Source organism: Tympanuchus pallidicinctus, unplaced genomic scaffold, assembly GCF_026119805.1.
Source record: "Tympanuchus pallidicinctus isolate F22 unplaced genomic scaffold, pur_lepc_1.0 scaffold5, whole genome shotgun sequence".
Classification (NCBI taxonomy): domain Eukaryota; kingdom Metazoa; phylum Chordata; class Aves; order Galliformes; family Phasianidae; genus Tympanuchus; species Tympanuchus pallidicinctus.
The window spans coordinates 26,989,415-27,017,371 of NW_026294769.1; the positions used below are offsets into that span (position 1 = coordinate 26,989,415).

The 27,957-nt window shown below is 39.8% G+C and overlaps 1 protein-coding gene across 1 annotated transcript; it reads right to left on the reverse strand.

The window, feature by feature from the left end:
• Positions 1-3,035: 3,035 nt before the first annotated feature.
• RAB12 (RAB12, member RAS oncogene family) lies at positions 3,036-27,077 on the reverse strand. The gene is made up of 6 exons (XM_052703758.1): positions 26,819-27,077; positions 14,283-14,343; positions 7,170-7,308; positions 6,500-6,589; positions 5,650-5,754; positions 3,036-5,141 (listed from the first exon to the last, which is right to left on the reverse strand). Exons 1-6 carry the CDS (start codon positions 27,060-27,062, stop codon positions 5,028-5,030), a joined length of 753 nt encoding a protein of 250 aa, XP_052559718.1. The 5' UTR covers positions 27,063-27,077; the 3' UTR covers positions 3,036-5,027.
• Positions 27,078-27,957: the final 880 nt, after the last annotated feature.

Below are 27,957 nucleotides of genomic sequence, written 5' to 3' on the forward strand. Positions count from 1 at the left end.
TCTCTTCCAGTTTTCACCCAGGCCTGTATAATTTCATACAGCAACTACAAATCTGTGTTCATACAGCAACTACAAATTTGCATCACTGTTCCCAAGAAAGACAACTGACTGGTTGCTACAGTACTAGCTGGCTCTTAGAGACCCATTACCTCATGCCAGCTAGGAAAGGTGTCTAGAGGAGTGCAAGGACATCAAGATACACACTCAGATTTTATAACTCATAAATGCAGCACTTAGAAAAAAAAAATGTAATAAAGAACTCTGAGTTAGAGGAAAACATTAACATCTTAATCTAAAATAAAATCTTAATTCTCTCATATTAAAAATCATACCCAATACCAAACAGTATTCCACCTGAGAGACCACAGTCTTCAGTAAATGCAAACTGAAGATTATAAATAAAATAAGAACTAAATGCTTCCTAACTACCTGCTAGGACCCACAGGAAGCTGACCTCTGCTAGGGCTGGCACTTGCACAGACTGACATACAATTTTGCTTTAGTGATATTGACCCTGTGATCCGCTATGATAGAACAGCATCCTTAAGTAATAACAGTACCTCTGAAATACCTGAAAGTCAAAATTTTCCCTCTGTAATTTTAAGAAATAACAAACACCCTTAACCAGAAATAGTCATGCATATTGTGGCTGGAGTCAGAAGAGAAAATTATTTCACCCAAGAACACCTATCAAGTAATGGCATAAAGAACATGTATTAGAGGCAGAGTTAAGAATAAAATAAATAATTAATCTGTCTTAGTAGAAACACAAGTAATAAAACACATTTTGGGGAGGAAGCACATTTTGATACATTTGTTAGGAAACAAAGATCCAGTCAGGCACTTGGTTTTTAAAGAAGATACAGAATTGGGCCCTCTGGAAGTGCAACTAAACAAACTACACTTATCACACAGCTCACTAGAAGTTAGGCAGAAGTTTAGACAGAAGCATTCTTGCCATCAGAGATGACAGCTAAGCATGTATAATTTTGTAAACAAAGAAAATATTCTTTTTTATCATTCAGATAATTATTTCCTGCTATCAACATAACACACCAGTACATTTGTTCGGCCTTATTTTCAGCACCCACGGCTACTCACCACAGCTTTATACTTCAAGCGTCTGCTTTTGAAAGAGAAGTTTGGGCAAGGGGCGTTTGCTCAGCAGGAGAAAGCAAGCAGCAGGGGCCAACCCAGCAGGACAGGGCTCAGCCTTCTTCGCTGGCAGAGCTTCAGTGACCTCTAATGGACAACTTCCATCAGTGCACCTGCTCTTACAAAAAGCATCAAAGCTACTCCGTAAAAACTCACAGTACCAACAACTGCTCGTGTCAGCCTAATGTGAACTTGGCACTAGGAAATATTTAGAGCTATTATTCAAGACGACTGTACCTGTTAGGATACCGCCTTTGTAACTGATAACACCGGTCCATGGGATAACAATCAGCTTCTGGATTCACTAGAAATTCTTTACACGATTGGGCCTACTTAATTCCCAATCTCGCTTACATGTAGCACTTAAAGTAACAATCAGCTTACAACATCACTTTGACTAACAAGGATAAAATGGCAAAGCACTTAAGGCAAAGCTTTGCTGCCAGAAATTCTTGCCTCTTTAGTGCAGTGACATAAATTAAACATTTGACACAAATGAGAAAATGTGGAAGTTTCTGCATGGTCACAAACACAGTCTTAAGTTTGCTTTAGGAAATCACCATATCCTGGCTTTTGCTTTCATTCCATTATTCTGCCACCTCCTGCCCTACAAACCCTCCTCCTCCTTCTTTACAAGTAGTAAATGTTGACATCAATGTGTATCTCCATTCTGCAGGGCCAGGTCTTATGAAGGAAAGATGCAACATGCTGCTAAGCCAGTAACTTTCAGCTCCTTCTGTGTCATGACTCAGCCATACATAAAAGAGAAATTTCCAGCCTTCCCACACTGCCTCTGTTACTCTGTACAGAATATAAAGTATATAAAGTGACCTGTTAACTCAGCCCACTGTTTGAGTGCCCACTATAGGCAGATCTAAAAAGTTGATAGAAATAATCAAATACTGCATGAGTTTCTTGATAGAGATGAACTTAAGCTTTGGTAGAAGATACAATATTGACTGGAAATACTACTAAAATTGTGCCACTTCAGGAACTTACTGGATTAAATCCTAACCACACTGCCATCAGTTTCAAAACACCACCATTATATGGCCAGGATCCACTTATCACTGTTTTGTGAAAGTCAAGAAACCATCACTACTTTGGAACAGATGTTAAAATTCTTTTTTCTGCCACATTTTTTTTGTTTGTTTGTTTCTGCTTGCCATGCTTGCTTATCAAGCAAGCTTGATAAGAATAATAATGATATGCTGTATATATTCTGTAGTATGAAAAAACTATCAGGGACTAAAAGACCTAGCAGCATCTGACCAGTGCAGTGATAAGAGTGGAAAAGTGTGCTGGGCTCACTATTAGAAAGAAACAATGCACACAAACACCCCGAAGAAGGGGAATGGATTATTCCAAACCACAGCTTGTGAAGAACGATGATCTGCTACCATGAGTTAGAACAGATCTAGAACTGTACCTAGTTCTCAGCTTCCCTTCCCCCCCTCCTCCCCCCTTTTATGGTCTCCCAATGGTTGCGCAGATCATTCTAGCAGTCCATCATTAAAGATCAACAAGGGTTGGCTTGACAGCTGGAACTCCATATGAGGAAGCAGGACAGTAAGAATTGTTCTCTTTCCCACCCATCCTTCCATGCCACAGTGCAAATCTTTGTTAAGATATAAACAAACACTGACTCACGAAAAGTTGCGGAGATCAAAGTAGGAGACAAAACTCTCTTTAGGGTAATACTAAAATGAATTTGAAGGTTTACTGAACTTTTTATGATTTCCAATGAATAAGCAAATACATTCAAGCCTTCTCAAATAAATATGGCTCTCAAATGCAGTAATTTTTCTTTTTTTTTTTGTACAAGAGAATGAAATTCCGATCTACCTATATACAAACAGAACATAATTACAAGAAGAATATCTAAGTCAGATTTCTTAATTTTTATTAAATTCAAAAACTGCAGAAAAAAATCACAAGATTCTAGGTACATATAAAAACAAATCAGCTAAAATAGAATTGTTGTCAAGTTAAAACTCACTTTTCCATAATTCTTCCTTCCATGCTATTGCCCACATTATCATCAGAAATCCTACAAGTGCTTTAGAAATTGATTTTATCTTATCAATATGATAGTAAACCATAAGTTTACTACCTAAAAAAGCAAACTGTTTAGGCACAAGGTGGCAGAAGACATAAGCACAAATATCAACCATGCTTCCTTGATCTGTAAATTGAAATCAAAATGTGCTAAGACTGCATGGTATTGTATTCAGAATATCAGAGCTTGCTTACTGAAATAAGGAATTAAAAAAATATCTTTTTAAAACGTCTGCAGTTCTTTGCGTCTTTTTTCCTTCCACAAAGCAGAGAAACTGCTGCTTAATCAGTGGTACAACTTACTGTTAAGTGTCAGTGTTTCAGCTAGAGTGGCAGAAGTGACAAAATGGGTTCCAGCACCAGAGAATGAGAAGTAGAAAAGCTGTAGTGTGAAAAAGACTGGTTAATATTTGTGTTGCCAGTGTCATCAATAGCTTTGCAACCATCTGCTAAGGTAACATGACAAGCAGTCACATGCTGTTTGGAGGTATCAGCTGGGCTAGGTCATCCCAAGACAGCAAGCATCAAGGTGAGCAATTAATGTTTGCTGCTCTTCTAACAAGGTCTAGAGGAACTGTCAAACAGAAAGTTAAATAATAAGGAAATTAATACAGAAGCAGTTGTTCCATACCCTAGATTTTACCTTTTACCCATGATTTGATATACTTGCCATTCTAATAACAGGTGCAGTTCCACTGTCATTCATAAATACAAAATTTTATTTGCACTTCATTAGTTTAGAAAGACCACAATGCTTTTCAATACCACAAACATTCAGGACACACCAAGTTATTCAAATATGTAACTACCGATTTACCACAGCTAAACTAAACAGTGCATTTTAATAAAAGATATACCAAAGATATAATTCACAAATTCATTATCAGACAAAAATCTAACACAGTATTTGCTTGATGGGAATAATTTCTACTATTAGGAAAGAAAAACCTCTTTTACCTTAATTTCCCCTCCCCCCAACCCTAGAGATGTCCAGACAAATACACATATATATTCCTTAACACAGGAAAATCTTTTTGTTTTTTTTTTAAAGAATTTGTCTAGGACAGCAGCATTGCTTTTTATACCTTCTTATAGAGTTTTGAATATAATCTTCATTCTTTTATTGAAACTTATTGATTCTTGCAATTAAGTTTATGCTTATGCAGAAAATAGATGCAATTTCAGCGCAATCAAATTTGCACCAGATGTGACGTCTTAGTACAAAAAGGATGGGTTCAGCATTAAACAAAATAAATAAGGCTGCCAAAAATTAAACTTAGCTTTTCAACAAATCCAGTCAGCAGAGGATGCTACAGCCAAAAATGTTTTCACTACATTAAAATGAAACATAATGCTGATTATGGAAGCTTTGTACATAAAGTCCTCTGTTTAAAAAAAAATTGTCTTTAAAATAGTCAGCAAAGCACCATATACTTATCTTCATACCAGAAGAGCTTCTGCCTGCCTGTTTATAATAACAAGAACTATTACAACATTTATGTCAAGAATAGGTATAGATTTAACTTCTCCTTTTTCCTCGACTGGAAGTGTGGTAAATCTCAACCAACTGTACAGTATTTATAACACTGGGGCAATGAATGAAACATCATTGTGAGGGTCAAGGGCAATAATTAAATGTTATATAGTTGAATCCTACAAAGGATTGCATATTTGCATATTTACAAGTTAGTGTGTAGCTCTGACTCGAATAACAAAGTGCAACAAGAAACTGCCAAATGATTGTAGTGCAGAGTAGTACAGATACTTTCTTTATCCTCCCACTCCTATTTTTCCACTCTGTATGGAGTAACAAGTCAACAGCAACGGACATGTGGCCTTGGAGGAGGCAGTTCTGGTGGGATTTCTGGCTCTGGCTGCAGGGACAGGATACTGTTGGACAACTCATTTCTTATAACATCCAGTGGCATCTTAAAGAAAAGAAAACATCGCCTGTAAACAATCATCTGCACAGAACTCAGCACAATGAGATAGTTTCAAGAGGTCACTATCAGCCAAAGCCTCCACACCTAAGGATTTTCAGATCTTATTAATTATTGATCTACATTCAAGCAAGTTGTGCTAACAATGTATTTTCCAATGAAGTTGGGAAACGCTGTCAAAATAAGCCTCACTTTCAAAATGTGACAAAATACAAAAGAACTGCCTGCAAACAAAAGCAGGCAAGTGTATAGTCAGCTGCTGATATGAAGTTATAAGAAACAGGAATCATAGCAAATAGAAGCAGATGTCTACCAAGCTAGACAGGAATTCACTGATGCAGGCAGTAGACTGCAAACTACATCATGCCCCCTACACATCAACTTCACCTGACTGCATGCACTTACCCCTCCATGTCCTCCTGACAAACACAATCAGAGATTCAGTATTAAGCATGAACCACTTATGTGGGCAGAAACTATCACCTCAATATTTTACCTTTTTCAGAATGTCATCAACAAGCTTTAGAAATATTTCATCCACATTAAAATTGTCCTTGGCACTTGCTTCGCAGAACCGCATCCCAGTTATTTGCTGTGCAAACTGATGGAAGAAAAAGTAAAATAACTACAAAAACAACAAATATACATTCCTCATTAAACCTTTAATAAGCTTCCCTGAAATCTGTGACTGATCTCTTATGCAATTAATTACCCTGAATCTCTAAGGTACAGCAAACATTGTCAGATACAGCTAATTTTCACTTAGATTCGGTTTAATGGAGAAGCGTTCTGCACTTTTCCAGACCTAAGTTTGAAAAATTAATATCCTCAGTTGACAAGGATTACTCAGATTGCCAAGGAGTAGGAACTTTTCAGAAGAAAAATATTTGTATTTGTCCTGATCAAGAGGGTACATTCTCCTTTCATTTTCCTTACTACTTTTGTGATCAAGAAAAACACGAATATCTAACAACCGTGAAAGCAAAGTTGAGTTAAGAAATCAAGCAGGACTCTTGCCAATCCTAAGGTAGTACTGAAAGGCCAATATCTGGAAGAAGGATCACAAACACGTCCTAAATGGACATCTCTCTATTTACGACTCAAGTCTTTACTGTATCTCTTTTCATAGTTTACATGCCAAAAAGAGGGATTCACTACACTACTGTGTACTGGGGGGTTGTATAAACAGAAGCAAGCAAACTATGAATTTTGACAAAACATTCCCATTCTCAGTATGCTCCTGAGGTGCAACAGTATGACTAAGAATAGCCATGGACTCTCAACAGCAATGTCACAGCACTTTTGCTTCCATCTGTAACTTAGAATTTATTTACACCTGTTCTTACCTTCTCTCCCTGCTGTCGAGTAATCTCTCGATCAACTTCACAGTCCAGTTTATTTCCAACTAATAGAAGCTCTGCATCTTCTGAAGCATACTGCAAGTAAAACATTTTAATATACTAAACAAAAAAAAAAATGACGCTTCATACAATATTAAAAACAAAAAGTAAATTCCTTTACTGAATAATGAAACACATCTACACAGTTTAACACGTTAATGTTCTTCCTAAACATTATTTTAAGAATTTTCAACTTAAATTTTTAAACATTATTTTAAAAACTTTATTAAGAACCAGTTGTTCCAGTCCACCGAGGAGTGAACAAAATGATTTATTTCACAGACCAAAATTTCTTCTTTCCCCAGTGCACAGGCAAATGCATAATGTTACAGATTTCCACTGGCACTTCTAACTAGTTCAGTCAAAGGAAGCAGGAATGGACAATTATTTTGCAACAGAACACATAAATGTTAAATTCGTGCTAACAGAATCCCATGCAAACCAGCAGTTCCAGTTTAATAACCCTGTAATTATGCTGTTAAAAGCACACAATACTTAGTCCTTTTGGGAAAGAATTTATTCTCCCCCCTACCCTCCCCCCCCCCCCCAAAAAAAAAAACAAAGCAAAAAAAAAAAAAGCCACCAAAACCCCCCCAAAAAACTTAAGAGAGCCTACCTTATCAATCATTTTCATCCATTTTGGTAAATCATCAAATGTTTCCTTCTTGGTTATATCATACACCAAAATAATTCCCTTGGCACTTCTGTAATAAGCTGAGGTAATGCTGTTGAATCTCTCCTGACCTGCTGTGTCCCTAAGAAGCAGCAGCAAACATTGGCACAAACATTTCATGGATTCACAAAGTATACAATAACTTTGTTTCTATCTTAATAAAGACAGCCTCCCACACCTATCAGATACTTCACATTGAAAATTGAATGTCTGTGTGTATGTCAGGAAAAGAAAAAATGGAGCACTACTTTCAATTACAAAAGTTTTCATATCAGAACTACTTAGCCCATACTAACTTCACCAAGAAAGGCCACCAAATAGGTCTACATGTAGCTGAAAATGAAGCTGTTCAATGGAAATGTACCAGCAGATTAAGCTGGTTTTGTGGTGTATGGTTGTTTCTTTTTTAAACAGCCCTGAAAAAAAAATAAAAGAAAAAGAAATGGATACATGCTTAGCAAACTAAAACAGCTGGACATCCAACAATAAAATGAGCAATACACTGATTATTATGATTTGAACTTTCAGAGTCTTTTTGGATCAACCACAGAAATTCAACTATGGTTTTTAAGACTAATGCAGAGGCTACTGGCTGAATTCACTTCTAAAGAAGTGATTTCTAAATTAAGTAAACAACCCCTATATAGAACAGCTTTTGAAAGTAGATTATTGCCTTTCACATTTACATCTACTAATCTGAGGTGGTCAAATATCATTCCTATCCTCACGTTCAATGTTGCAGGCATTTCTATCACAGTGCATTTACACTGGAGATTACTTTCAAGCAATGTCAACTGTATGCCTATACTAGCTATAGTTGATATTCCAAAGCAGATAAGACAAAGTTATTTTTTACTGAGTCTTGTTATGGAAGATTTTTGGCAGTTATACTAATACAACAGCTGGTGTATACCCTAAGTCTTAAAATGTGACTGGTATCAAAAGCAAATATTAAGTTATATGGCACTTCGAAGTAAACCAAAAGATAAGTCAAAAGACTAAATAAAATTCAAAGTGCATGGGAAAAAATGTGTGCCCATGCATATGGACCCTAAAACTCAAAAGGAACTCTATTCAACAGTCACATTTTAGACAAAAGGATAAGAATGAACTTGGGAATGAGATTAACAATGGAGAACTGAAACACTCGTTACCAAAAAGAAAAAAAAATATTGTGTTCACAAAATGCCACATTGATTGTCCTGAAGAATCCTTTTTAAGGTTTATGCACAACAAGTAGCAGAATAAACTACAACAAACCTATCGTGCTCTTCACAAAATCTTTAAGGATCTAAACTAAGCAGGCTTTAAAGTAAAGTACTTTCTCCGGAAATAGCCACAAACATACTTGATAGCAACAAATTTTTGGTAGGTGATTTCATAAAGTAAACACTGTCTCCTAGAAAAAGATGTGAGATCTCTATTTCATAACCTGTGGAAAAATACTGACTAACACTTCACTAAGCCAGCAGCATCATGATATGGAACTTGGGGTAGGGAGGTGGAAGAAAACAAATTCCTACTGCATACATTTTTATTTTTATTCATATCCCGTTCTCTACTCAAAACTTCAGAACTGAATTTGCACAAACCCTTGGGACCCTACTGAAGGTGAAACAGGTAGACTGTTTCAATCAAGTTCTAGAAGTATTTCAGACTGTTTTAGATGGTCAATTTGTCGCTTTCTTATCATGAATGAAATGTTTTTTTTTAATTAAAGCAATACAAGTTCTGGCAGCTGGAGTCACATATGTAAGTATTACTTAAAAGATGCAATTCATTTTCTCTTCCCTTACTTTTTTTTGGTGATGGTTTGGTTTTGTCAGAACCTTTGGAAATTCATTCCATGAAAAATTTAAAAATTCTAGTATGAACCGTTGATTTTCCACATATGGATAGCATTGCTTCAGTACTTAGAACAGGCTTCTCAAAATTATAACCGTGTAGAGCGGCCTCTGCCGCCTGCTGCTGATCCAGCCTGCCGACCAAGTGCATTAGGGATGGGATCTCTTTAGCTCTATCACTGCACAGACACAACCAGATGGCAGTTGGCAGGGCATACCCCATATATGGAAGAATGCATCAATTCGAGTTGTGGTCTGACTGATGAAAACCACTGCTTTTTTTGCCAGTCAGTCTTCCCTCTCTTCTCTGTGCCCGTATCAGAGCAGAGAGAGGAGCCATTTCAGAGCTAACTGTGCCTACAGGTCGATGTTAAGGGCTTTTAGCAATTCCACCACAAAGGGGCCCCTTCTGAAGCACCAGATCACACAGTTCAAACGTTAGGAAAATACACAGGGAAAATAAACACACTAACATCCAACTCCTCCCTCTGAAGAGACCAACCAACACACGAGGTACACTTATGTGTAAGCACTGGAGTCAACATTACACTCAGCCACTACAGCTTCTTCCGGCCCCGCATTTCCCCAAGCCTGCTAAGTGCATTATCACCCAGTCTATCTGGCATTATCAACCTCTCCTCACCTGACAACAACCTCGGGTTCTTAAAATACCCTCAGGTCCTGCACTCCTCTTTGTGTAGATCATTCAAAAACCTCACTATATATTCTATGAACAGATGGCCACCAATTGTCACCTGCCAGTCACTCTAATCGTGGTGAATTATGGCTGACTTTCTCTGCCTTGCTTTGATAATCACAATGTCCACATGCTTTGTGTAACCAGTGCATCCCCTGCTGCAGGAAATTTAAATGAAACCAGACAGCAGGTTTCTGATTGTAAGCATGATCTGATAATACCCATTTCCTTCAAAAACTGGAAGAAAATAAGCTGAATTCATGGTCTTTAATATTACAATAGCAGTGTATTATCCTTCGAGTAGTAAGGAGGAAATTGGAAAATTATCTCTAAAATAAGCAATAATCAGCAACCTCAAACTAGCTAAATAAGCTGCCACTGAGTATCTAGTTGATCTTACATAGTGAAACTTATCTTGCACGAGGAGCTATGGTCTATTTTTATAAAAATGTGTGGCAAATTCTTCCAGCAGGAAGGAAAAAAATAACAAGCCTAAAGTAGAGCTAATGTTAAAAGCATATCCATCAAAAAATGTCTTCCTTTCATGTGCTGTACTGGAGAAATTAAGTTTGTTACACTATTGTCAACGTATTACTCTCCCACAGTGGGAACACTTAAGTGAAGACAGCTCTTGGAAGGACCACTGGAAAGCTGTGAGAGGAGCATTATTTAACTGCACTAACAGTATGCAACTTCATGGATCTCGTGTGCAATGCTAATGCTGCTAGTTCCTTATTTCTCTTGCAGGAATCAACATAAAACTATAAGGCAGTTCAACTTCATTCGAACTCCAGAAGTCCGAACAATTAACTACTACCTCATCAATGATTTTGCATCACTGAGAAAATACAACAGATGACTTCTTTTTTAAATACTAAAACAAGTTTCCTTTTACTGATTTTTCCAAGAACTTGCTTTAAGGGAAAAAGTACTGCTATTTCCAAATGCTAATTATAAACATTCAGCCTATGTCTCCTTCACCAACTACAACCTGCAATTTCCTGCCTCATTAACAGAAACTAGCCATCACTCTGAAAATACAGACAAACATTACACCAAACAAATGCAAATTAAAAAACACCACCACCACAACACAAATCCTTTATTCAGGTGTTGACTTGCTGTATTCTCAGACTGTATAATACACATACAGACTCAAAACTGTCATTGGCTCTGAAGTTAAATTCATTTTTTATGAGTGGTAGAGTGAAGTGGCAATAGGGAGGAAATGTATTTTGAAACAGAAATAAAAAAATTAACAATTGAACATTTGCACTTGCTTTGTGCTTTTATGGCACTTGGAGACATTAAAAAAAAATTAAGTCATTTTGGGATTAATTCTACTTGTTAAGCTGAGCTTTCCTTCCCATTAAAACAAAACAAAACAAAAAAATCAAAGTCATTTGCAATTTTTTATTACATGAAATAATTTATGTCAGAGGTACTAACATTTCAGAACTACATTTTGTTACGTTTCAGGACAGGTAATGCTTTCCTTACATTACTCCCTGTCTCAGTTTCCAGCACTACAGCCTATAGAAAACCTTGGGCTGGCAGCATCACAACTTCTAAAGAGAAAGCAGTTCAAACAACTTTCAGAAGCAAATCCCAGATTTTTTGCCAGGTGTCAGCAGCCTCTTTGGGCACCCAAGCAGGGCACCGGCACAGCAGCAGGGCACCACTGCCTCCAGCAGCTGGGGACCTGCAGACTGGAAGCCTGACGTGGGTGCTTTTTACTTCGGCTAAATGCTGAGATTCCTCAAGTGACAGGGCACAGTCAGATCCCACCGTCCTCCTGATACATTTATGCTCCAAAGCAAGAAAGTGGAATTCCTATCATCTGGTCTGGCTCTGAGACAGCACTAAAGCAGAGATGCTCAGATACACTCTGATCATCAGGCTAACCGCTCAGTTACTTTACCCACTGCATAACTGCAACAGACACTACAGAATATATGAGCTTGTTTCAGTCAAGAACTGCGACACAGAAGCTGACCTACTGCATCTACTACTGCCAGCTCAAGGGTCACTGCTACTGCGCTGGGGGGTGAGAGGGTGCGTGGGGAAAATAAATGCTACTGAGCATTCTCAGTGCTGCTCTACTGTGCCATCTTCCAAGGAGCAGGAGGTTGTTTCGTGACAACAAAAGTCAAGGAAACAGGTTGAAGGCAGCAGTGCTATCCTAACATCGGAAGCCTCTTTGATCCTCAAGCATACAATATCTCACTGCAAAAGCAATACGGAGAAAGTCTGATTCGTATGCTACTCTAACAACAGCAACCAGGTGAGAGATACTTTCAAAAGAAAACATCACTGACTGATACATTCAGTATACTTCTCTGCTGTTTTTTCATAAATAGAATTGGCAGAGGTCTCTGGAAAACACTGCTGGCAGAGCAGTCAGCAAAGACAGAAGTCAAGTCTCCACTGAAAGCCCAGTCTGGTATTGAAAAAAACAGAAACAAATGAACAACCATTCTTGTTTGATTTCTGAAGTAGAATTACCAATGACTGAAAAAAATAACCAAGCTTGGATGCTTCAAAATGCAACCTTAGCCATTTTCAGGAATCAAACACATTTTAGAAATGATTTGTTCCTTTAATTGCTCATTTGTTCAAAATACAGGGTTTTGTAGTAATTACTGTGATCTCTGTAAGACCACCGGGAAGCATGAGGCAATCTTGTCTCAACACCTCCACACAGGTAGAAGTAGGATCAACCACATGACTTAAGTTGGCATTTTAAAATTTTAAGTGGTTGACTTTGTAAATTGCTTTTCTGTTTTCATCTAACAACTGAAGGTATAAAAAGAATAAATAGGCCCAACAACACATACAACAATGCTTCAAAATAAATGAGTGAAAGTGATGGTCATTTAATTGCTTTTCAAAAACTTTACAAGCATGCCATGACAGTTTTCAGTGTAATCCATAAGAACAGCATTTTAACAGCAGTTTTTGAAGAGAGAGTGACACTTGAGAGCTGGATATTGTACTCCTGGTTGTTAACATATCTTTTTTATAATGTGTTTTATTCACCGTTTTAGCATGTCTTTGCACAGGATTATTGGTCACATTTTTTTAGCACTTATCAATTTTTAGTTTAAAAAGTTTCTTATGTCCTACGAGCATATTCTCAATATGTGGAAAATAATGGTTTAAACATCTCTTTTCCAGCTAAACATCTCTTAAAGAGTATTTATTCAACATGAAAAAAGTTGATTGTCAAGCTCAGCATATTTCATAGCAAAATTTTAAGTTAGGCATACGGTAGCATCTCCTTATCAAAAAAACTTCTGTTACCTCTGTCAGCTTCAGCAGACCCTGGCTAGCAACTGCTGGCTCAACTGCCAGCCTTGTGGTCATAGGTTTCCAAGCAGGGACACATGATGGATGAAGACATGCCAATAACATTCAAGTGTTAGGTGACTGATGATACCAAAGATGATGTAGCAGTTAACTCAGAGGGAGGTAAGACAGACACATGGTGTGACAAACAGCTGATGGTGACCTGCCAAGAGGAGTTAGTAAGCTGAATTCACTGCACCCATGTAGTTAAGAATGAGAAATCACCAGATTATCCCAAAAGTGTCTCAGAGTTCAGAGCTCTTTCCCCCCTCTAGAGATTGTTAGCAGCTATATCAGCTTAACTACAATGCCAATTATGCACCAAGCACTGTTAATCAACCAAAGCTAAGCTTCTACATAGTAGTACGTAAGATTAATGCATATTAACATAGCTGGTTTATTCTCTCAAAACAATGTTTATGTATTAGACAAGTCTGCAAAACAAAGGAGCACATAAACTCAGTAAGTCCTAAACAATTCAAATTCTATCATTAGCATGGGAAATCGTTATGAGGAAACATGTATCCTACTCTAGAACAGAAAAGCTTAGCTTAGACATCAAGCTTTCTGCAGCAGAACATTATTTCTAGTTAATGTATACTGTCTTGGTTGTATGAGATCATTTTCTGTCTCAGTGCTGTTGTAGGGGGTATAATTTGCTTAGTCTTGAAAGCACTTCACTTTTAAGTAATTTACCACAGTGTCAAGAAAACAGCACAGTCTACATCAAGTTTCAGAAAATAGTTCAGGAAGTATTTTATGGCTGCCTTATAATTGCTTTTGTAGCAAGTCAGTTTAGAACAGTCCAGAATATAAAAATCTAACTATGTCTATTTAACATGGTCACTTTCTTTTGTTTGTTGAACTCCTATTTCTTGTATGGATGATTTCACACTTCCAGAAAAAAGTCCTTGAGATCTCTGTGATGCATTAATATTTCAGTAATTACACTCATGCACTACTTCTAACCATCTTTCTCCTCCTTTATCCTCACGAAAACCTAAGAGCTATTTGATTTTGCTTAAGTCAGGTGGGAATGGAGGAGAGAAACAAAAGTCTAAGAGCTAAACCAGCTTATAACAGTTAATAGTATTAGACAAGCATATTGATTCATGCTATAACATAAAAATTAAAACATACTGCTGGTTGCACATTTGTTTTACTTACCAGATTTGTAATCTAATTTTCTTTCCTCTTAGCTCTACTGTTTTGATTTTAAAATCAACACCTATAAATAAAATACAGTAAACAGAAAAGTAGAAATAAGAAGCAAAAGTAATGAGGGTGTAAATTATTACTATCATTTTTGGATAGGTTTTTTTTTTTTTTTTTTTTAATAAACTTTTAACAGGTTTGCAACAGGCAAGATCATCACATGGATTTATCTACAGCTATATAGTTTGTGAGCCACCTGATTTGGTATCATCACAACATAAACTTTCCACTTTGTGCAATAGTTCCAGCAGCAGGTGAACCCAACACAACAGTAAAACAACAGGCACGGTTGGTTGTTTCTCCCTTATTCACATTGACTGTCAAGGACAAGCCTGCTCTACTTTCAAATGGCACAGCTGCCTCGGAGGCATGAAGCAAACCCCGTCCCTCCACACCAGTCTGTGAAGTGGAGCAGTACACAACTACACCCAAGCCAGATGCTCAGTGTTTGTAAGGTGCCAGAGTGGAAGTGCTGGAATTGCAGTTGGTTTATGCAGTTTGTCAGCACCATCATTCTTCATTCAGGCAAATGTTTATGATCAAATTGCTTCAATTTTGAACAACTTTAAAAATTCCTTTTATACCCGTATAGTACTTTCAACCATCATCTCCAAATTTCAACCAGAATTTGAATGCAAGCTAAACAGCAAAGATAGACCCACGAAGACCTTGTTATACAAAAAGACTTCAAGTCCATGAAAATAATGCTGGCAATCAACACAGAGACACAGTATGGCCAAACAATATCTAGACACAAAAGAATACCACCTCAAACACAAAAATATTTTAGGGTACAAGTGTCCTAGGATGATATCACAGTACTCATAAACTGTACACTAAAATGAGCAGGTTAATGTTTGTATAAATCTTTTTGCTTCACTTCTTCCTTCTGAACACCATCCCTTCCGACAGTACCAAATCAAAAAGCAGGGAAATAAAAAGACAAGAGAACATCATTCAGACTGGCACACTTACACCCACACAGAAGTGCAGAAGCATGCTGTGTTGGAAAGACTTTTGCCTTTTCACATACAAGTGAATACCAAGGATAGATACAAGAGTGAACACAAAGAGAAGATTTACATTTCCTCTCACAACAACTAACCATTTCCCTAATGTCTGTCGTTGGTAAAAACCTTGCAATATTCTTAGAATCTATACCAGACTGTAGTTTCGATAGAAGGAACTGAATTTGCCCCTTACATCATCTGCACCAAAGTCTCATGGAACCAAAAGAACATTTCACACTGGAAATCTAGTCTAAATATGTGGAAGGATTATTGACCTTGACTCCCCTCGACAAAAATGCCTTCAAACCACCGGCTCACAGTTGTGCACTGCATAGTGATAAAAGTGCTGGTTATCACCACAACAATCCTGCTTCTCCAGGTCCCAGTCACATCTCAGCAGGGTTCATGGGCAATACAGCAACCAAAGCAACACACGTTGCAGTCTATAATTTTAACAGCTATTTTAACGTATTCATACGCAAATTGAGAAAAAGTATAAGGATTATTAAAGTTTCAGAACATCTATTCATCTATTTAAGAAATACCTTTAGCACTTTTGAAAAAACAGCATCTCTGTTGTTGGTGTAAAAGTCAAAGAAAGTGAAACGGACATGCTACTGTTCCTCTATCCAAAATGTGGGAAATAACAGTTCTTGTCATTACTACGTCATTAATGTTTTAATGGTTGCTTTAAAACACCAACTGTATCTACTGCTAAATGCCTTTTCTCCAAATAGTTACATTTGAAGTATAGCATACACTTGCCTTAATGGTCATAACTTGTCTACAACACAATAGAAACTTTATTCACAAAGGAGATCATCAATATCAATATAGTTTCAAATCTCTGCCTTCCTTAGTTTCAATATAATTGCCCCACCACCTCAAGTTCCCAGTCCTACTACTGTATGAATACAACACGCTATATCATTCATTACTCATCTGAGAACTCAGGTTTAAAAAAAAAAAAAAAAGAAAATCTACCTTGTCCCTCTCACTGAAATATTAATAGAATACATTATGTATGGTGCTGGCACAAGTGGCATGCTGGCTTTGGTTGACCACTGCACTTGCGGAGGAGCTTGACCTGAGTATGAAGCCAGAGAGAATGCAGCTTCTGCTAAAGAAGTTGTTTTGCTGTCACACAAAAACAAGTCTATATCACCTCTGACCCAAAGCCGTGCATTGCAAACCACATGGGAATTTCATGCAAATTTCACCAAGTCCATTAGCAAAACCTTTTAGTTTTTAAGGAAGGGATTTACATACTATCATTTCAGAAAACCAAGGAACAAAAAAGTAGGTGTGTTTTATTTTAAATACAAATAATGCACTACAGAGAAAATCCAATTGCTATAATACAGGAAATTTTCAGCTCAGGACTGGCAGACCATATGTTAATGAAATCAAGTGGAAAAATGCCTACGAATTTAAAAGGATTGTTTCAGAATAAATACTACATCCCTATTATTCTTGGAATCGCAGAATCATTAAGGTTGGAAAAGACCACCAAGACCATCCAGTCCAGCCATCAGCCATCCCCACCATACCCCCAAACCACGTCCTTCAGTGCCACATCCATATGGCTCTTCAACACCTCCAGGGTCGGTGACCCCCCCCCCCCCACCTCTCTGAGCAGCCTGTGCCACTGCCCACCGCTCCTTCTGACAGGATTTTTTTCCTAATATCCAACCTTCTTATTCCAAAGGCAAATTGCTCTGTTAATAATCTTAAAGTCAGAGCCTGAAACATTTATTTGCTGTTATACTTCGCAATAAACTATGCAAAATGGTAAGTTTCGGAGAGGTGGACTGCTCTATAAAACACTTTGAATCACCTAACACTTCGATCAGATAGCTTGCCAGAGCTAAAAGATTGCTCAACCAATTTTTATAATTAGTAATGCTCTGCAAGCAACAACACAATTCCAAAAGTTTAGTGTCTGCCAACAGTGGAGGAAAAATACTGGCAACTGTTCTCTTGCAAACGAAGAAACAAATTCCAAAGCCTGTCAGGTTTCATTACTGTGTATCACCACTGACCAGTCAAAGGTTATACTTTGATTTTACATACAAATTAGTAAACCAACATTTCTTTTCCACTTCAATTTCAAACACCACCTTAAGAAAAAGTTCAATGAAATAAATACCCTGACTAAAGTCAACAAACCAAGTTTTGCCATCCATATAATTTCTCCAGGTAGTAAAAACATGAGGAAAGCCTATCAAGAAGTCTCAGGAAGCAAATTAGGAAGCAAATGCTTCCAACTACTGCAGATAACAAGTACTTGTTAGTCACACATGACAAGAGGTAGACAAGTGGATCTATCCATTCACGTAAACTGAGCATGAAGAGCAGTCTTATGTGTTCTTATAGCTATAGTTGCAGAACACTTGATTTGGACCAACTGCTGGAGTCTCCCATTCCAACTCTGAGTTTAACAAACGTGGGCATTTGTTCCATTTGTGTTCAGTCCTGCCAGAGGCTGCTGCAGTCTTGAAGCTGTGTGCTGTTCAGTGCTGTGCCTGAACACGATCAGTGACAGAAAGGCCTGGCGTAACACCCTACCAGCACAGCCATACAGCACATAGCCCAGCGATGGCAGACAGTCCCTACAAAGATGTCAACAACAGTTAATACAAACAAGCCACCCAGGACCTTCTGTCCCTAATTACACGAACAGCATCCAGTATGTGGCTTTATTCATTCATAGTTCAATAAAACCGAGGAATCAATAATTGCTGTTGACAACTACATTAAATCTGAACAACACACCTTATAAAAATAAAGGATTGTAAAAGGCTCTTTCCAATGGCAAACCAAGGCTGATTTTCACATTAAATAGTTTGCATTTAAACGACTACTATGATTTTATTGACAGCAAGTTATCAAAAGCACCCAGCAGAGCCAGCAGGTACATGTTTATGGTTACTCTCAAGTGTTGTGTCCTTTGCCAGGACACAGCAACAGGAGGGGAACCAGAAGGCTGGCCACCACCTTCCCTCCCTCCATGGTAATCTTACACACACCACTGGCAAGCCATGCATTCAGTTCTTCCACTATGACTACATTCAGGGCACATGTGAATCCTAGCAGTCTCCTCTGCCTGAATTAAAACTGCTCATTTTGGATGTCAGATTCTGCCACAATTGTTTTTTCTCTGACACAGCCTTTCTCAGGAATCCTAACACAATCTCACACGTCTTTAAGAGTTAATTAAAAAAAAGCACACAAACATAGATCCCAAACTCAACTTTGAGTTTATGATTTGGTATCTATGAAGCATTTTGAAATACCCTGATACAGCTTGCTCTACCACCAAACTGCAGGTAAGCCTGCTTCCCCTCCCCTAGCTGGAGGGATGTTGAGCAAGGCATTAAGTACAGCAGCAATTATATGGCATGCTGAAGATAGTATTATTAATTCAGTACTTCTATAAGTTCTACAAAGCACACTGCTTTTGTTGTGAAAGCGCGAGAGCTTTAGATTAAAAATATACTTCACGCAAACAAGAGCAGCTACTTCAACGTGTACTCAACTGAAACAATAGTTTTCCAGGAAAAATAAAGGGCTACTGGACTACAAGGCAATTAGAGAGGTTTGTTTCCTTTATTTTGAAGAAGTCTATGCAACAAACAGCTAAGCAAACTGTCTGCACTCCTTGCCAAAACAAACAGCCCTAAAAGAAAGGGAACAGGCACTCAAAATAGAAGCGCACTAATGAAGTTCTAGATAAGGGCAAGTCAGCGTGAGCGAAGTATCTTGTCACTGCTCTAACCTGGAGTCTGTTCCAGACTGAAAACAAATCCAGTGCAAATGAAGTGTAGCCCAAAATAGGTTATAATATATAAATTACTTCTAACTTCTGTTTGCAGGAAGAAATCTACTAAAGCATACATTGAAACACATACAGCTGTGTCTGTTTTCTTTCTGAAAAACAATTTGTCTAGAAATAAAATGCATTGGGAAGAAGCTTCTTACTCCTCATTCTGCATCACTGCTTTCAATTTTTTTCTCCTCTAAGTGGCAAAAAAAGGAAGTGGAAGCTGTTTTGTTCACAAGGAGTGACCTTAAGAGGCCAAGACTTCCCAATTACAAAGTTCAGGCAGGAGCTGGGAAAACAGATGCAAATAGAGCACACAGAACCCCTACAGCTAAAATCAATTCCAATAGATTGAATTTTCAGAGGTCTATTAGCTATTCCCAGCAAAGCAATGCAATCAGTGAAAAATAATCAGACTGTATTTGAAGAGACACAGTTTAAAAATTCAGAGTTTGCATACTAATTGATCATTAGAATGGACTTAAAATTCAAAAGCTGGGATCATTTGTTTACTTTGGACATCAACAGCATTACAGAGAAGTTTTCTTCCTTCCGCAACAGTTGATGACTGTGTTTCTAGAGGTAAGATCCAGCTCTGCTACCAGCTTGCACAGCATCTGCTATAAGACAGTCCTCATCTGTAACTAAATATTGATTGCAATACGGGAATTAATAGAAACCACAGTAATACAGAACTGCTGAAGTCAAGGAAAAGATGCACACTGGCTTTGCTATCAATCTCTACCATTTATCTGTGGGGAAAAAATATACAAAGAAGAGTACAGTACATGGGCATGGAGGTAGAATAAGGTTACCAAAGTTATTTGAAGGAAAAAGTAAAGCAGCTTTTAATTGAAGTTTCAAGACACACAGGTAATTTTAAGAACCACCAAAGCGGAAATACTTCTTTCAAACCTCACATTATACATGTAGAGATTAAAAAGAGATTTGGAAGCATTACGTGTTAGTCACCTATGAGCCAGTTTGGGGATTATTTTGGGGGCAGGTAAAGCACGTTGCTCACATGGCTCTGAAGTGTAATTCTAGAACAATTAACATGCAGAAACTTGAGACCGCTCGCCTAAAATAAAAGCACACACGTAACTCTGCTGGCAACTGTGCCACAGACCAAAGCAAAACAGACACACCAACATCAGAAAAAAAGAATTGGTTACGTATATGCAGTGGCTAAACTTCAAAGGTGCAATTATACGAATTTTTAGAAAGTCAACAGTGATCTTTGAATGCCTGATGCACGCTTAAGAAAGTCTGAGTTACTCAGCATTTCCAAACAATGAAAATGGAGGAAGTTATTTCCTTATAATTTTACCATCTGCGAGAATGAGAAGTCTTTCAGAGAGTTTCAGAGCGAAACCTCTAATCTATTTACAGAGCTGACTTCAAAGCATGGACCAAATTTTTGATAAACAGAATGAGGTGGAAGGCAGAATGGAATGAATAAGATACTCTGGGCCTTCTTGAAGAAGAGGCATTTGCAACACTGCCTACCGAACTGACAAACACGGTGGGCTAGTGGTCTACAATGACCTGACCTGAAAGGAAAACTGAATGCCAAAGAAAATTAATGACAGAATCCTACTATTATGAAGGCAGAAACTATTCCAAAATGAGACTGAACACAGCATTTTGATTCGAGTACCAAGTTTTTCATTCCTTGGATTAGAAGAAATAAATGGTAGAAGTGTTGCTACGTGTTGTTACATAGTTGCAGTCTTAACAAGTGGGAATATTAATCCTCCCTCCTGTTCAAGGGCAGCCAGGTGAACAAGCTTCATAGAGATTTAAGGTTTTTGCAATGAAGGGCACTCTATGGATTCTGTTCTATTTTACAGTTCAGCTAAAAACACAAGCATTCTGCAAAGGGTACATGTCATCAAATGAACGTCTATCTAAGTGCACAACTTTCAGAAAGAAATACTGAAGTCTACAACTGAGAATCATATGCCCCCTATTTTTATTTTTTGCTTCTGACACTCTCAGCTGTTCACGGCCCAGACTGAGTTTGACAGCTGCATTCCACTCTCCTTACAAATGAAACTCCACATCTGACACCATTCAAGTGGGCTCTTCATGCTGTCTGTTGGTGTACTTGCATATATTCTCATGCGTGCACTGACAACACACTGTAAGATATTCGGATAGCTCTACTGTCTTGACAGAACCCAAATACTTCCCTCACTCTAGGCTAGCAGTTGGTTTATAAATGAGGAAAACAAAGTCAATTTCAAATTTACGCATCTTCACAAGCTCTTGGCAATTCAAAAATAAAAAGTAAAAACAGCCCTCCCCAAAGCCCTGTTCCCAAACCCTGGCCATTTACAGCATCGCCCCACTACATTTTCCTATACTAAAACACAGATTTGTTACCCTATGAGGGCTCAAATAATTATGCATGGAAAATACTTGCTGACTACACCAAAGCTGTACAATATGCTTACTTGACAAATACTGAGCCAACAGCTATTGATAGATTCTTTTGGTTGTGGTCTCCAGTGTCAATTACAAGTGACAACACTACTAATGGTAAAAGGCAGTCTCCAAAGAGCACAAGCTTCTGCTCAAAGCTGTGTTGCCTGAACTCATGGTTTCAGAACTGACAACAAACAATGCAAGTTCCTACATGCTCCCCAGTTATCTCAAGGTTTTGTGTAAGGTCAAACTGCTTTCTAAGCAAAGCTCAGCCTCCTGCTCTACACTGTTTGTACTTTCAAACTACCGCAGCACGGCATCACCAAAATATTTGTTAAGCTTTATTTGTGCTAATCTACAGTAGTCAAAAAGCCAATAAATAAAAATAAGTATGTATTAATATCTTGAACAAATGAAGACGAGGGCTATTTCTCACATAAATACCTAGTACTGTTGGCCGGAACTTCCTTCCTTCCTTCCTTTTTTTTATGTGCAGCAAAGATTTCTCAGTCTGAGTACAGAGCCGATTTTGAGTATAAAGCCAACAGAAAGCTGACTGCTACTTTTATTATGACATGGAAAAGCCAAAGATATTCACTTCTACCCTTTTCTCCTCTCCACCACAAATAAGTTTTTAGTGCCATCTTATGGAAGGCAAAACAAAACTTCACAGAAAAACTGAAATGAGTTACATTTGTCAGAAAGAGTGTAAGACAAATATAATTAGTATTATAGGAAAAGCTTATGGGAATGAAACCTAACATTTATATTGTTAGTCCAAAGACGATGAAGAAAGAGGTTGAATTGTGACAGGAAACTGAAACATAAATACATACATATATGCACATATCTACATATCACATACACATATTAAAAAAACCAGAAGTTGCCTTATTTAAAGTTGGTCTGATGAAGTTAAATCCAAAGTTTTCACTATTACTATTGCCTATTTGTTGGAAGTTAAGTACTTTACATGCATATTTTAGAAAGAATTAACAGGAAATGGACTACTTGGAAGAAAAAGCTATGGAGCTCTGTAAATCTAGTGAGCTCCCAATACAGGCCAACATTCCATTTCACAGTATATTAAAACAAAGGGAATCAACACCAAAGAGCGTTTGTGAAGCCAAAGGGATCTTTCCCCACAGCACATTTGCTTGCCCACAGGCTACAAATAGTCCAAAAGGGATCACAGTGCTCCCATCCTGATCCACAACAACACATCCTATTACCAACTCAGCTGAGTAGCTCCACCTATGATTTTCCTTGTAAATCAGGCCTGAAGGAGGCTTTGGCATTTGCTTCAAATGGTGGTGTAGTGTCCCAAGAACAGCTGGCCACGAGCCTGCAGACCCACCTCAGCTCTAGCACTATGGTAGGCAAGGCCTCTTTCCTGGGATGCCTTCATGATGGAAAAAGAGCTGCAGGATGGATGATACTGGGCCTCAGAAATCTTACATAGACCAGGACGTGAAAGACGAGCGGAGGAGCTCAGCTTGAGGTGGAGGAGCAGGAGAGGTGGCTGGCTGAGCAGTGAGTCAGTGCAGGGCCTTCTCTTTGGATGAGCAGGAACCTCAGGTCCTGAGATGAAAAGCACGAAGGAAGCATAACGCTTCGCTGGCTAGGAACCAATGCTGAGCACATGAGTTTAGTAGATCTGTCACAGAAACAGCAGAAGGACTGGCAAAGAACAGACTGAGATACGGATGGGACAGCAGCTGGAGTACAGAGGCCTTTGAAAAATAAAGAGGACCCTTTATTATAACTTTTAAATGTTAATAACTATAATAACATCACTATGGAGATCTGGATGCACAGATTAATTTCTTCAGGAATAAGAACTACTTTTGGGATGATATGGCAGGAGGAAAAAGGAAAGCCAAGGACTCCTCCTCTCCTGACCACTTTAAAGCCTTCTCGCAACCACAGCAATGAATATTTGTGCACTACTTTTGGAAAGATCACTCTCATTCATTTGAAATACTTGTTTTGCTTTGTTAGGAGTCTGAAAAACACCCCAGCAACAGTTCTAATCCTGCTCTTCTGTGAAAAATACAGGTGTGTGGAGGCCACGAACAGCATCACAATCAAAAAGCAATTTTTATTTTAAAATAAAATGTATATAAACGTTTGTTGACAAAATTAATTAACGATGTCAACATTACCCTCACATAAGAATTCTACCATCATGGAAAAGGAATTACCTTAACTACCTTGGATTTAACACCGGTGTAAATGAGTAATTTTATGTCACTGTAGCTACACGGGGAACATTTCTAAAGAAAACGCCCATGTCCAAACCAGTAATAAAAAGAAGTTATAACCTAATAATAAGAACAAACACCCAAACTTAGCACATAAAACCAAGAACAGCAAAATCTATTTCTCATGTGACACCAGTATGCAAAAATCAGTAAATATTTGAGTGCACTGAGTATTCTCAGTGCGATGTAAACAGCAGATTAAGGAGACACAATATTCTGTGCAACTTAATGCCCAAAATAAATACATCAAAAGAATTTTAGATCAACAGCACATTGTGTGCAGTTATGAATAATGTGCTGAAATCTGCCAAGCTATTTTTGAACACTTTCAAAGAACTTCAGTGTTTTGAGATGAGACAGAAGACACGTTGGTGTGCTTGTTAAATTCTGTAATAAAATCTGGCAATGTAGTATTTGTAAATTAACATTACAATGCTGAATATTTCTTAATTGAATCCACATCTCTCTGTTTATGTAGAAACACTCAGTGACATCCCACTAATAACCTAAACAGCAGCTGGGGACAGAAGTCAGCCAGGCTCTTGCAATAAGCTTTGGGCATGCAAAGTTTTGAACATTTGCAATTCTTCCACTGTGAGAGAAGACCTCTGAGCAGCCTGTACATTTCCATACAAGAGGTTAAGGTGCCATATGTTGTTCTATTTGGCCTACACTTTCACAGGTTTATTATAAAAAGAAGGTAGAGGCTGCCAGTATCCAGATAAGATAATCATATGCATTCCCAGCTGCATCTCCCTAATATAAGCAGATACAGCAATTTTTAATTGTTGTTGTATTCTTTTACTGTCTTTTCAAATTTAATTTCAAGGTATATTAGCTTCATATTGCTTCCTCTGAAATTGCATTAGTCACACTGTTTCAAATCATGTTTCAAAACACTCTTCACTTATAACTCTCAAAAAAAAATCACTTCAGAAAGCAGTTATGTGGGAAGAGTGTATTATTTGAACTGTGTAAACTCTGACCACTGATCATTTTTGATTGCAGGTTATTTTCCTTCTACATAACATGTAAATAGCAGAGGTGCAAGCTTTCAGTCACAACAGTGAGAAGATCTTTCACTTAGCAGCTGAAGGATCTGTGGGAATCTCAACAGCTATCAACTTCAGTCAGAAGACCTTGAAAGAATGCCATTACTGTCAAGTTTCTACATGTATTTTGGCACAAGCTGATTCCCCTATGCTGCTTTATGTTGGCACACTTCATACATCAAACATTACGTAATCCTCTGTCTAGCAGCATACCACCATTTATTTCCTGTCTTTTGTGAAATAAGGAAGCTTTCTTTCTTGGTTATCTAGGAAATCAGTGTGCTTGCAAGGCACCAGACTGGAAGTTTGGACTGGGGCCTAGGGCACCTCCTCTTCTCAGGATTCACATCAGGAAACTAACCCTAGCTAAAGGAGAGCAGCCCAGCCTGAAAGGAATGCTAAATGTAGGTCATCCCAAAGATGCATGAGTTCAAAGCAACCCAGTCACAGAGAATTTGTAAAGGGACATTTCACTGCCAATTCTACTTCTCTAGCTTACTGTATGTTAAATCAAATTGGTCCATCTACAAAAGTCATCAGCATTTCTTCACTACAACAACATATCACTTCAGGATTATGTTTCTGACTTTTTGGAAGTAAAAAAGAAGTTAAGTTACCAACTTAAAAATATCAGCACTAACAGGATGCTCAGAGGAAAAGCCACAGCACTATCAGAGCGGGATTTTTAGAAGACCTGGGGAAAAAATAGGTATAAAAACTCACAAAACACCAACTAAAACAAACAATAGTAACTCTATTGTTCTGTCACAGAAAGATGGGCTTGGAGAATAGCGTCTTAGTTTCCAAAAGACAACACCACCCTTTTCCATCAGATGCTATAGGTTTCTTCACATTTCAAGCTACAACTTAGCTACACGCGCTCATTTTACAATGACACAGATTTAACAACCGCTTTGCTGCAGGACCTAAGCATTCAGAACAGGTCTGTAATAACGCACCAGCTCGTTTTTCTCCCCTTATGCATCCACACATCAAAGCACAGCAGGCATTAAGCCACCTCAAAGCACCGCTGACTAACCCGTGAACAAGATGCTGCTGTACAAAGCTGGGGAGCAGCCCCCCAGTTTGTCGAAAGAGGTACAAAACACGCTCAGGAGGTGCTCTTCACCAAACAAAACATCAGCTTCCTCACATGTAACACTGAGGAGGGTTTCCGGGCAGCAGGGATCTGGTGTTAGTTGGGCTGGGGTGTGGAGCAGCACTTGGAAGTCCCATCAGTGATGTTCAGCACACACCGCAGAACTCTTCAGCTGCTGGAATAATTCTGTACCACCTCAGGCTTCAGCACAACGACCTGTTTTACCAGCCACCCCTAACACTTTAAAAAATATCACAAAATCACAGGGGCTGGAAGGGACCTTTAGAGATCATCGAGTCCAACCCCCCAACAAAACAGACTCTCTACAGCAGGCTGCACAGGCAGGCGTCCAGGTGGGTCCTGAATATCCCCAGAGAAGGAGACTCCACAACCTCCCTGGGCAGCCTGTTCCAGTGCTCCGTCACCCTCACTGTGAAGAAGTTCCTTCGCATGTTGGTGCGGAACTTCCTACGCTCAAGTTTATGGCCGTTTCACTGTTCAAACACGTAAGAACGAAAGAGGACACCAAAGCCCCCCCCCCGCCAGACCCGGGTCAAACTATGCCCTCCGCCCCCATCCCGCGGCGCGCTGGGAAGTTGCGCACAAGGGCTGTCCTCACAACTCCACGCTGTACCACCCGCCCCACGGACAGGCCTCGGGACCCCGGGCACCCGCCGCGCACGGCAGGAGGAATTACAACTCTGCAGTGGACGGCCCGGGCAGCACACGGGGAGGGGGGCCCGGCCGGGCCGCGTTTACACCGCGAGAGCCCGGCAAGGACAACGCGGCGCGGTCGGAGGGCTGCCTTACCCACGGTGGACTTGCAGGCCTCGCAGAAGGTGTCGTCGGTGAAGCGCTCCATCAGGCTGGTCTTGCCCACCCCTCGCGAGCCGATGATGATCACCTGCAGCTTGAAGTCGGCGGGCCGCGGCGGCTGCTTCCTGCGGCGGGCCTGCCCCCCGGACAGAGCCGGCGACCCCCCCGCCGAGCCCGCCCCGAGCTCCAGCCCGCCGCCCCCCGCCCTACGCTGCGCCAGCCCCGAGCCCGGCTCCATCAGCGCCGCATGCGGCGCCGCGCCGGCGCCGCGCTCCCCGCCCGCCTCCGCCGCGCCCCGCGCCGCCGCCCTGCCCGCCGCCGGCGCCCACCGCTGCGAGGCAACGGGAGGAGGGGACCGCGAGGACGAGGCGCGGCCGCCACCCGGCCCGGCCCGACGGGAACGGCGACGGGAACGGGAACTCAGCTAACCAGCGCCGCCGCCACGAGCGGCGCGCCCGGTCCGGGCCTCGCCGCACAGCGCCCTCTACAGCACCGGAGCCGCGGTCCCGCGCCGCAGTGCCGGGGGCGGGCAGTGCCGGTGCCCCGCCCAGCGGGACGGCTTGGGATGGGGACCCGGAGGGGCTGACGTACGTCGCCGAGCCACCCCGCCGTTTTTGAGGGAGTTTCGGCTTCGCCGAGTGTTTGGGTGGCAGAGCTCATAGAGTCACGGAACCATTTCGGTTGGAAGGGACCTCTAAAAGTCACCTAGCCCGACTCCCGCGCAGCGAACAGAGACGCCTGCAGCTAGGTCAGGTGCTTAGAGCCCCGTCCGGCCTGACCTTGAGTGTCTCTAGGGATGGGGCATCCACCGCCTTTCTGGGCAACCTGTTCCAGTGCCTCACCACCCTTATTGTAAAAAAGTTCCTTATATCCAATCTAAACCTCCTCTCTTTTAGCTTGAAACCGTTTTCCCTTGTCCCGAGTCTGTCCCTTTCCTTCTTTTTTTGGGGAGGAGTTGGACTAGGTGGCATTTATAGATCCCTTCAACTCCAAGGATTTTACCTGTCTGTGATTCTATGACATTCCTGGTCAGTCAACAGCTGCAGTGTATCCTCATGCTGAGTGCCTGTCTTTGTGCCACCAATCAATGTGTATTCCAGTGCGGGTTTTATTCATCTCTGGCTATTTCCAGG

Excerpts from the sequence above, each read along its gene's own strand:
- RAB12 (XM_052703758.1), bottom strand. The coding sequence starts at position 27,062 with ATGGAGCCGGGCTCGGGGCTGGCGCAGCGTAGGGCGGGGGGCGGCGGG. Across the intron at positions 14,344-26,818 it reads GGCCTGCAAGTCCACCGTGG|GTGTTGATTTTAAAATCAAA; the intron begins GTAAGGCAGCCC and ends TTTTATTTATAG. Across the intron at positions 5,142-5,649 it reads TTGATGACATTCTGAAAAAG|ATGCCACTGGATGTTATAAG; the intron begins GTAAAATATTGA and ends CTTTTCTTTAAG.